At 34.5% G+C, this 12,476-nt stretch overlaps 1 protein-coding gene across 1 annotated transcript; it reads right to left on the bottom strand.

The window, feature by feature from the left end:
- Positions 1-2,680: 2,680 nt before the first annotated feature.
- LOC129293496 (ketol-acid reductoisomerase, chloroplastic-like) lies at positions 2,681-6,080 on the bottom strand. The gene is made up of 9 exons (XM_054931500.1): positions 5,758-6,080; positions 5,496-5,600; positions 5,170-5,235; positions 4,919-5,062; positions 4,041-4,268; positions 3,871-3,955; positions 3,681-3,784; positions 3,070-3,179; positions 2,681-2,991 (listed from the first exon to the last, which is right to left on the bottom strand). The coding sequence occupies exons 1-9, from the start codon at positions 5,998-6,000 to the stop codon at positions 2,967-2,969; spliced, it is 1,110 nt and encodes a 369-aa protein (XP_054787475.1). The 5' UTR covers positions 6,001-6,080; the 3' UTR covers positions 2,681-2,966.
- Positions 6,081-12,476: the final 6,396 nt, after the last annotated feature.

Below are 12,476 nucleotides of genomic sequence, written 5' to 3' on the forward strand. Positions count from 1 at the left end.
GAGTTGAGACACATCAAATGGTCTCTTAATGCTTCTTACTTTCTCCCTTTCCACCAACACACTTGGATTTGTGGGTGAATTACTTGTCACAGCCAGGCTCTCTCCTTTGACTATTTAATTTATCATTCACTCCCTTGTGTGTAAAGACATTTTCAAGCCTTCTAAACTCCGATCACAAACTATATATATATACCCACATGTATTTAAGCACCAAAGCTTTACGTGTACCCTTCAAGTATTTATTAGAATGTTGTATTTCATTTAATTATTTATAAACCAAAAACAGTATTTTCTTTGTTTAAACTTTATTTCAAAAGTGTGTCTAACTGATCTGAATTCCAATGTGCTATATAGATCACTCACTAGCTTTATAATATATTGAACCTGAAGTTGATGTTAAACTTTGAAGAGAATATTGATTATTTAATTATATAATTTTTTTACCCATGAACGTCCAAAGCAATTGATCGATCACTTGTTGTTTGCAGAGCAGGGCTGTTTGGCGATTTAGGCTCCACAGCTTGGAATCGTTGTTTTTAGGGAAAAATGAACTCACAGAAGCCCCATCTTTTGGTGATTGGTTTCTATCTTCCTGATTCTTTGATTAAAATCACATCTTCTTATTACTGGATCCTGCATCCAATTTTTTTTTTTTTCCTATATTGAGAGCAATACACTACCAAGATAGGTATATAATGTATAAAACTTGATCTGTAGAAGCAGTAGGATGTGGTTCAATGAAAAATAAAATAAAAAAAAATTAATATTAATAACATAGAAAACAAAAAAAAAACACTAAAAAGAAGTTGCCTTATTTTGAAATTTCTATGTTGAGTATAATAATTTATGAATGTAGATAGATTTAATTTTAATAATTTATATTTAGAATATATTTAAATTAAATTATAATCATATTTTATATTGTAACTATTTAATCATATAATTTTAAAGGCTATTTATTAATAGAGATAAACTCTTACAAGTTTACTATTCGAATTTGTACTTCGAATTTACATCTTTATCATGAGTTTATTTAAAATAATAACTTTAATAATCTTGCTAACACCAGTATTTCTCCAATATCTGGTGGACCAATTTTTTAAGCACATTAGATCGTGAGTATGCTCCTCACAGGTGCCTTCATCTTCAATATTATTTCCTGCTCCTTTTGCCTTTTCTTGTGCGTTTGGACTTGAAAGGCGAAAATGGCAAATCCCTTTGTTCTTCATTTCTTCCGTTTATTTTTTTGGGACCTTTCTTTATTAATGTCCATACTTTCTTCCAAAAAAAAAAAAGGTAATACTTCCTTGTCAATACCATGATTTGGAGAGTGTTAAAATTTCCTATCATGAATTAGGGAACCAAACTTGGTTATACTTGTAAATTAATGATTTACTGGTTCCACTGTATGCTATAGGTCTCGTGAAAGTAGAATAATCCAAATTGATTAATTTATTCAAAATAAAATTAATATTTAAAAAGTGTTGTGGAAAAAAAAATTAAAGAAAAAGATAGGGGGTTTATATTTCTCTATTTGAAATAGAAGAGTTGGGTTGAGTTTAAATATAAACATGATTAATATGATTGTGTCAAATATCAATCACTAAGTATGAAAGCATGTCCTTTTATAGGTATCAACTTCGTAAACCTGAAAAGCGTTCTTCATGTTTATTTAATTTAATACACCAGATGGAGGTTACTAAGATGACATATGTAAGAAATGTGATTGTATGCTTGCAATCGTAGATGAAACTTGTACAAAGTTTCATTTATGTAAAAGCAAAGATAATGGTTGATTTAATTGTAGCCTGAATAGTTGTGTTTTTCTATGTTGTTTTCCTAACTAATTTATAATTCTTTATTTCCTGCTCCTTACTAATTCTTTATTTTTATCTCAAGTGTATATTTTATACATATGTTGAATCAATTAATGTTGCTTTCAAATGATTCTCATTTGCTTGGCTCATCTAAAATTTATTAAATAGATTTGTTGGCTAAAAATTATGTTATAATGCCCATATTATTGGGATACTTTTTGTTTATTTTTTAGTCATGTTATCATATTTGATTTTTTTAAAAAAATTATGTTTGGTTTTATAATTTTTTTTTATATATCAGTTTTCCTAGTTTATTTTTATTATTATCTTTAAAGTTACTATGCTAATTTCCATGATAAAAGAATGTCCAGTAAATATTAATTTAATTTGTTTAAACTTTTGCTTATGGTTTGTATTTCTCCTTCAAAATTAATTACGAATATATCATTCACATTTATCATTCATACAATTAATCACAAATTAATACAATCCAACTAAAGAACACACTTAGTAAAAAAAAAAATTAATAATAATACATTAACGTTGTTGATTTTAAATACATAGTATGTAAGAAGAACAGAGTTCTATAATATAGTTTATCCTACAAGAAAATAACTTTAAATATACATGTAAACTAATTAATAATCTCCGCCGTGGACGAGACACTAGCCGATGATTGATGATTACATATAAATCCCCCCCCCCCCCCCCCCCCCCCAAATACAAGTTCATTGATATCCAAGCATTTACTATACAACAAATATGGTTTTCTATGTAAAGGTGAACCGCCAAAAAATGTGCCCCGTCAATTTCAAATAACACAACAGAATCACACCTATGATCCACTCTTAGACCTCTACCAATTTCATTGATATAAATATATATATATATATATATATATCTGCAGCATTTAGTATTAGAAAAACTTCTTGGAAAGAACCGAAAGAACAAAGGCTGTAATGGCAGATCTGAGAGAGACCCTGACTCCAAAACATGCTTTGAGCGAGAGACGGAACCATCCAAGCACATTAGCAGTGCCTTTTTGTGGCCTAAGTTGAAGAGGAACAATGCCACCAGTCCCGCAAGGAAGATGATGCACAAGTACTATTGTCAACGCCGATCCCAAAATGGCAGCAGCGACAGAGACAACTAAATAGGGCAGGCCATATCTCTCCTAGAAAACCCAAGTATGATTAAATTCATTGTATACAGATCCAATCATATTCCTGACACAAAACGAAAATACCCTTACATGAAAGCGTCCAGGCAAAGCCACATGGCCACGCGAGGACGATGGGAAATGTTAGCCTTCTCAAATTCAATTCCTCCATCAGTATAACAGGGGTAAGAACCCTTCATTTCCTGTCCATAAAAAGAAAAAAATGTTATGGCACTACTAAGATTGGCTAATACCCCCTATGATTACCAAGGCAATTGGCATAAAGAAAGGACTTGAGGTACGCTGGAACAATGGTTTTCACCTTGATGACATCCAATGTGACTGTGTGGGAGCCATCAATCTTCTTACAAGAGAAATAATCACAAGGCATCTTTTTCATGATGTTATACAGGAAACTGTGTTTTTACTTTGTAAGTTTAAGCATGTTTCTATCAACTTTGTGTACAGGGAGAACAATGTTTTAGCTAATAGTTTAGCCAGGAAAGATCATGATCTTGTTACTGAGTTTTTAACCTTTGATCGTTGCCTACCTCCATGATTGGAGGAGCCAAATGATGAAAGACAATTGGTGACTCTTTTTATATATTGTAGTGTATTCCTTGTACCTTTGTTCAGTGAATGAAAGTATTTCAGTGTCTTTTTTCTTAAAAAAAGTAATAACAACAAGAGTATAAGAGTAATACCATAGCTGAGATGCTTTTAGATGGAAATTTTCCTTTGAGCTCAGCAGCACCCATAAACCCATGAACAGAATCCGCTTCCCCATTAACAGCATCCATTAAAATTCCTGCAAGAAAAAAAAAAAAAAAAAGACAAACATCAGTTAGGAATTAAAGGTCTCTGGGGACAAAAGAATACAAAAAGCATTCTTACCTTTCATTGTGGTAGAATATATTAAGGATGAACCAAGGGCAACAGCCCATCCCAAAGCAACATCAGTGGCTCTGCCATCAACATCCTGTATTCTCAGATAGTTAACTCTAGCAGTAGAAAGTGATTCAATTCAACAATATAGCTATGAAGAAGAGGGAAAGAGAGATCACCTGGTGGACTGCATAACAATGACTAATTCCAGCGTCATTTATCTCTTTGCCTTGGACATACATTCTCCTCACAGAGGGAGCCATTCCCTTTGGACAGACAGCAATCACACCAATGTTCTTTGGAAAATCAAGTCCCAGTGACTGGAAATACTCAACGAGAAATCCATGAGGCAGCCCAAGTATGCTTCCTGGCTTCATGTGGGACAGCACTTTTTCATAGCCTTCTACCTGCAACATAAGGACGTGTTTAGCAACAAAAAGAAACTATTGGCCAAGGGAGGGAGGTAAAACTCAAAATACCACGAAAACTCCAAAACCACCAGCAGCATCACACATAATCTGCCTATTTTTATCCAAAATTTAACACTCAACTCAAGGTAATGAAATTCAGATAACATACAGTCATTGGCTAGAAAATGTTACACTACATCAACATGTTCAACCTGAAAAAAAGGTTAAAAATCCAGGGAAACTGACTTTTATTATCCTGTTGAGCTGCAAAGTATAAAGAAGTTGATGTGCAGAACCTTCAACAAAAGTTATCTTACTAGGTGCCTAAGAATTTTTCAAATCCCCATCATTATGTATGATGACTTCAACTAGCTAGAGTAAAAGTTATTTCCTTAGAATTAGCCACAAAAACCTCAAATACAAATTATTTGATTTTTTTTTCTCATTCTTTCCCTCTACGTTACTTGAGAATTTTATCGAGAGTTTAAACAGTCAATGCCATGAATAGAAGAGTGTGAACAGAAAATCCTGGACACCAATAAAAGATTTTAACAACACATGAAACAACATTAAACGCATATTAACGTAGGCAATAACAACACGATGATAAATTCTTTGGAGCATTTATTTGATTTGAATTTACAAACCTGTTCAACAACAGAATTCAACATCAACACAAGATCACTGTTAGCGATAGCCTGGATGTCATGAGCTAGAGTCCCATTCTCCTCAGTAAAACCAAGTTTTTGAGCTTCAGCATAGAATCTGGAGCCTTTCTCAAGTAGCAGCAACTGTATAAGGAAGTTGGATTTGAAAAGAGATCAGTTATCAAATTTTAAAAGTAACCTCCTTAAAGATAAAAATCTATATAAAATTTAAAAAGGAAATCCGAAATCACCAAGACTTTAATAGAAGGCTTCACTTCCAGAAGTGAGCTCTGCAATTTCAGGGTCTGAGCTTGTGCCTGGTATTTGTAATGCAAAGTTAGCAAACACATCAAACTCATGAACTGTGACACTTCAGAAACTATGTTTTCAGCAGTCAGTGAAAACAGGAGAAGCCATATTTCCCTAAAGCATTTATACAATATTATCTATGTGACTAAGAGCTAATAAAAATCGACATCTGGATGAAACATCAACCGGTTCACATTGTTACTCGACCCTGGCTTTCCTTAAGGAAAGATGCGCAGCTCATTCAATGACAGCATGTGAGAAAAATCACCAGGTCAGTCCCCCCAAGGACAACTATCTCCTTCATATTCCCGAAAGCATGCTGCACCTGCAGACGCTTCATCTTCAACGATCCTTCCCATTCCACGAAGACGAGCTGCAACAATCAGAACAGCAAAGGGGAAAAAATAAGTCAATTTCCATCAGACGCTTCCCAGATCCAACAATAAACAAGTTTCAACGCAGTTGGTAATAAGGGAAGACAAAATAAATGAGAGATTTTGAAGAATCCTAGAGAAAATAGAAGAAAATACCTCTTCTTGCCCTGTGACGTTAATATGCTCCTTCTTGAAGGAAGAAGTCTGGAAATAAGGAGGAGGGGTCTTTATCGTGGAAACCGAAACCATTGGACTTTGAAATCGGAAAGCTAAACCGCCGGCGACTTGTTTATGTCGGGGAGGGGAGATATAAAACCTTGGTTTAGTGGATGGGCGGCTGCAGTTAAGTAATTTGGAAACAGCAAATTTATCAAAGAATGAATAAGTCATGGCAGCCATTTTTCGTAGCACGAGAGCGCAGTTGTCGCTCCAGGACGAGTGGGGAGAGTTTTTTTTTTTTTTTCCCCAGCCAAAGCCAAAAGAAGGGGAGCGAGTTAATCATTAATATGACTTGGAACAAGACTTCGATTCGGAATCTTCGATCGCTGACAAAACCAAAACAAAAAACAAAAAAAAACAAAAAAACAAACAAAGAAAAACCGGAAACTTCGATGTCAAATTCAAGAAACTTTAGATTCTTCACACGATTCTAGTGCGGTCCCCACCGGCCAGCGAACCAGCTGCATAATGTCAGCAGTTAACCGTTGACTGTTTTGCTGTTCTTTAACCTAAGGGAAAATAGATAGAAAGGAAAATGAAGAGGAAAGGGTCATGTGCTGGAGTAAATGAGAAAAATTGTTACTTTTGCATTAACAAAATAATTTTATTATTTATAAAAAATAATTCTATATAATAAAATTTAATATTTTTAACATATTACTTATATATTTTTATTATATTACTAATTAAATTAAAATATAACTAGTAAAGCAAAAAAAATAATATCGAGCTTGTTTGGCAACCTTTTCTACGAATAATTTTTTATTTTCCAAAAAAATAAAAAAATTATTTGGCAACATATTTTCAAAAAGTATTTTGGAGAATCAAAAAATAAAATATTATTCTGGATAATAAAAAATAAAAATATCTTTTAAATATTTTAGGATTATTATTCTAAAGAATAAGAGATAATAAAAAAATATCTATTTTTATTTTTTTATCTTCAAAGCATATTCTACAAAATATTAATTTTTAGAACAATAAAATGAAAAAAGTTTTAAATAGACTTATCATTTTCTTTCTTACTTTTTTCTTTCACTTTTTTTCCTTACTTTTCTTACTTGCTAAGCATAATATTACCTTCATCTTTTAACTTTCTCTCTGAAAAAAAAAAAGAAAAAAGGAAATGAAAAGCAACTTCTTATCTTGAAAGTCTATGAAAGAGATTAGAGTATTCAGAATTATGTTCCCAATATTAGGATCATAGTAGAATTCTTAGCCAACGAAGAACTATTCTAAACTGTTGGATTCCAAGGGATATTAAAATTCTGAAAGAGGTCTACTATATGGGTAACTCTTGTATTAGAGTTGGTTCACCCCTATTCCTTTTAATCATTCATTTTATCCATTGTGATCTATGTAATGTTCACCTTTATATTACTAAATAATCACCACAATTCAATACATAATGGTAATTAGGGTCATTAAACCCTTAAACTTATCATTAAACAATAAATGTTAAAATATAGAATAAATTTTTGAAAACATTAGGGATCCCAAAAAATCTTTAAAAATGGATTTAAACTCAAAATTATATATATATATATATATATATATAAACACATTAGAAGCAAGAAAGAACATTAAAACATAACATATAAGAAAACAGGGGTAAAAAGATCACTTTGGCCCAAAATGGCCCAATTGTCGTGGCTTGTGTTAGAAAAGAAATTCTTGTTTTGTGCCATGCACCGTGATATGTTGACATGTGTCGCGACACATATGATATCAAATGTTGTCGTGATAGCTTGTCTGGAATAAACTTTTGGCTTGCACCATTTTCATATATGATGTTCGATTTGAGTGATTTAAGGGCCTACAGATAACTTATTTCACAATCTAACTATTAACCTCTAGAAGTTCATGTTATTTTATCACATTTTTCTTAGATTCTAATCCGTTTTAGTTCAATTGTATATGTTTTTATTGCCCAAATTAGGAAAATGTGCATTTTGTTTTGGGCTTGTATTCTTGGCTTTAATTTGATATTTTTAACCTAATTTCGTATTATTTTGATTAGAAGCGTTTCTGGAGCTTTGTGGATATTTTTGGAAGGCGTTTGGATGAAGAAATCAAGAGCTAATTGAATGATTTTCGTTAGTTGTAAAAATAGTTCAAAACTGTCAAAGTCGTCCCAAAGTCGTGACTTTCGTTCACGACTTTCACCGCTGTCAGAAAAACGCTGCGTTTCATTTATCAGAAATTAGTTGGCTAGGATACATATAAGCTGAGAGCTCGACCCAGAATACATTCTTCAGACTTTAGACACTTTTAGAGCTTGGTCGTGCTAGGGTTTGGGCATTGGAAGAGTTGGGATCAAGAGATTGAAGCTTTGAAGGCATTTAGAGCTCATTTTCTTCGGTTTTTCTATTCCTCTTCCCTTTCCTCTCTTGTAATCTGAAATGGGTCCACTTATTTTGTATATTTGTAGCTTGTGGATGATTGTGAGTAGCTAAACCCTTTGTTCTAGGATTATTTGGAACCCTTGTATGGATTAACACCATATTTCTCCTCTCTTTTTGTGATTAATGATATATGTGTGTTTATTTTACTCTTTCCTTAATGCTTCTACTTGATTGGCCACCATTTAGATGTTGGGTTCACTTAATTGATGCTTGAGAGGGCTAGGTTGAATGTAGAACTTGGGTAAAATTGTGTAAGAACTTGATATTTGCATGTTGAATGGATGGTTTTGCTAGTAAGATAGAGATATACTTGCTAGCCTTACATAGCCACATTAGGGTTGGTGTTTAAAATTGAGTTTTATTAATTGTAACAAGAGATTGTGCAATCAATTTAACTAAACACTTGTTCATGACTTGAAAGAGCTTGTCCAAGTATTTTTAAAACCCTAGGTTAGCACTTATTTTCATTAAAAGCATTTATGAGAGGAGATAATTTTGGTGTTATGAAATGCAAAGGGGGATAAATAATCCTAGGTCCTAAATTGTATTAGAAGTTTGTGAATCACTCACTTTTCTTTATTTTCTAGTGTTAGTTTCATTTGAAAATCATTTTCACCTAACTTTGTGACGCTCAACTTGATCAAATTTGCTTAGTCATTTGCTTGATTATAGTTTTCTAAATAAATCCTCGAGGGAATGATACTCTACTCATTTTATATTACTTGCTACGACCCGTGCACTTGCGGTGAGCAATAAGTTTTTGGCGCCGTTGCCGGGGATTTGCTTTTGAAAATATTTTGATCAACCTTAGACTAGTAATATTAGATTTCGCTTGAGCTTTGTAGATATTAGTTCTAGATTTTTATTTTGTCTTTGTTCAGTGCTTTTGTTTTAGTTTGATACTTCTTGGGTTGTTTCTTCTTCAAGTACCCATTTGGCATATGCAAGTCATAGGCCCAGAAGGATTGGAAGTGATACTTGAAGGATTGACAATCTTTGAAGAAACCAAGTTTCCTAATTCTGAAAGAACTCTTGAATTGGGAAACATGGCAGAAGACCAGTATGACACCGCCTCAGTTAATGACTTTGCTAACCGGAATCTGAGGGGTACTCAATCTTGTATTCGAATGCCGGAGTTTCAAGCACATACTTTTGAGATCAAGCCCGCCATGATCACAATGCTTCAAATGAATGGTGTGTTTCATGGTTTATTCAATGAAGATGCTAACAAGCACTTGATGTCTTTTGTGGAAGTATGTGATTCTTTCAGACAAAATGGGGTGCCTAAAGATGTCTTGCGCTTACGGTTATTTCCAATTTCTCTACAAGACAAGGCTAAAGAATGGTTCAACAGTCTTCCCGAAGGTTCTATTGGTTCATGGGAGGATCTTGAGAACAAGTTTAGAGCTCGATTCTTCTCTGATGATAAAACGGTGGAAGCAAGAGATGAATTTCTTAGCTTTAAGTAATATCCAGAGGGACATCTCTATGCAGCTTAGGAGAGATACAAGATGTTGATGAAGAAATGCCCTAATCATGGGGTAGACAAATGGGTAGTGATTTAGATCTTCTGTAATCGTCTGAATCCATCTTCGAAGGCCATGGTTGATTCTATCACAAATGGGGGATATCGGAATGTGCCTGTCAATGAAGTTTTTCGCCTCTTAGACCAATTGTCTGCGAACAACACTCAAAACACAGATAGAAGGAATACATCAATGGTGACTAGTGCTAAAGATGATTCCTCTTCCCAGATTGTATCCATCTTGAATGCAATGAACAAGCGTTTTGATGTGTTGGAATCTCAAATGCAAAGGGGAAATTCTCATAATGTGCATGCTGTCCAAGCCATTCCAACTGTGTGCAATCAATGCAATGATATGCACATGCCCGATCAATGTCCTCTTTATATGACCACTGAGTCTGTCAACTATATGGGCAAGTTTCAAAACCCTCACAACAACCCTTACTCTCAAACATACAACTCAGGATGGAGGAATCATCCTAATTTTTCATGGAGTTAAGGGAATTCTTTAAATCAACCTTCATCCTCTAATGTCAAGCCACTTCACCCTTCGGGTTTTCAAGCTCCACCAAAGCCAATGCCGGTTAAAGAAGAGGAGTCTAGAATGGAAAAGATGCTAGCACAAATCTTGAGTAATCAAGAGTCTGCAAGAGTTGAAACTAAGGCAACTCTTACTCTTCATGATATCACAATCAAGAACCTCGAAGTGCAAATGGGGCAATTGGCTTCACAAATGAATGCTATGTCAAGAAGTAATCTCCCTAGTGACACCATTCCAAATCCTAAAAGGGATGGTAAGGAGGAGTGTAAAGCAATCATTTTGAGAAGTGGGATGCAATTACTCGAAGTTTTCATGCCAAGTGCAAGTGGTGTGAGTAGTGGTGCTACTAAGGTAATTGTTGATAATGAAGTGATTAATGAAGAAATTGTGGTTGAAGAGTGTGACAACTCGAAGAATAATTAAGAAGAGAAAAAGAATGAAGATCAAGCCAAAAAGGTTGGTGATGAGAAAAAGCAACTAGAGGCCAAGCTAAAATATGTGCCTCCACCACCTTTTCCTCAAAGGCTTAGGAAGCAATAAGAAGATGGCCAATTCAAAAAGTTTCTTGATATGTTCAAGCAATTGCATATCAACATTCCTTTTGTGGAAGCTTTGGAGCAAATGCCCAAATATGCTAAGTTCATGAAAGATGTGCTCTCTAAAAAGAGAAGGTTCAATGAGTTTGAGACAGTTGCTCTAACCAAGAGTTGTACAGATATCATTAAGCAACTACTTTAAAAGTTGAAGGATCCTGGTAGCTTATCAATTCTGTGTCATATTGGGAATAAATTTTTGGGTAAGGCATTATGTGATCTTGGAGCTAGTATCAATCTTATGCCTCTCTCTATTTTCAATAAATTGGAGTTGGGTGAAGCTAGACCAACAACCGTGACTTTGCAATTAGCGGATAGAAGTTTGGCTTATCCACGTGGTGTTATTGAAGATGTTCTTGTAAAAGTGGATAAATTCATTTTTTCGGTTGATTTCATTGTCCTTGATTGTGAGGTGGATTGTGATATTCCTATTATCTTAGGAAGACCATTCTTGGCAACCGCTAGAACCTTGATTGATGTTGAAAAAGGTGAGCTTACTATGAGGGTGGATGATGAGAAAGTCACTTTTAACATGCACAAGTTGATGAAATCTCCCAATGATCTTGAGCAATGCTTCTTTGTTGATATGCTTGATCAAGTTACACAAGAAGAATTCAATGAGGCAATTCCTAATGATTTTTTGGAAGCCTTGTTGCTAGGAGCTCAATTAAAGACTCAAGATGGAGAAGAATGTATGGCTATCATGAATGCATCACCGGTTTATCCTAGAAACCATGTCTAATTTGAATCTCTAGATTTATCTTCTCTTGGTAGACTATCTTTGAAATCCTTTATTGAAGAGCCACCATATCATGAGTTGAAGACATTACCTTCTCATCTTCGATATGTCTATTTAGAAGCCAACAACACTTTACCAGTGATTATTGCTGCGGACTTGAATGAACAACAAGAAGAGCAACTTGTGGAAGTCTTGAAAGCTCACAAGAGAGCTATTGGGTGGACTATTGCCGGCATAAAGGGTATTAGCCCTTCAATTTGCATGCATAAGATTTTCCTTGAAGACAATCATAAAACTTCTGTGGAACATCAAAGAAGGTTGAATCCTATTATGAAGGAAGTTGTGAAAAAGGAAATCTTAAAATGGCTTGAGGCGGGCATTGTCTATCCTATTTCTGATAGCTCTTGGGTGAGCCCAGTTCAATGCGTTCCAAAAAAGGGAGGCATGACTGTAGTGGCTAACACCCATAATGAGCTAATTCCTACTTGCACTGTCACTGGGTGGAGAGTATGCATGGATTATCGGAAGCTAAATGCGGCCACTAGGAAAGATCACTTTCCTCTTCCCTTTATCGACCAAATGCTTGACAAATTAGCTGGAAGGGAATTCTTTTGCTTCCTTGATGGGTATTCTAGGTATAACCAAATTGCCATAGCTCCAGAGGATCAAGAAAAAACGACATTTACTTGTCCTTATGGAACTTTTGCTTTCAAGCGCATGCCTTTTGGGTTATGCAATGCACCGGCCACTTTTCAGAGGTGTATGATGGCAATTTTCTTTGATATGATTGAGCAAACTATAGAAGTCTTCATGGATGACTTCACAGTTTTTGGGGATTCATATGAGGAATGTT

This window comes from Prosopis cineraria, unplaced genomic scaffold, assembly GCF_029017545.1.
Source record: "Prosopis cineraria cultivar Desert tree isolate PC_DT_omini unplaced genomic scaffold, ASM2901754v1 PC14, whole genome shotgun sequence".
NCBI lineage: Eukaryota > Viridiplantae > Streptophyta > Magnoliopsida > Fabales > Fabaceae > Prosopis > Prosopis cineraria.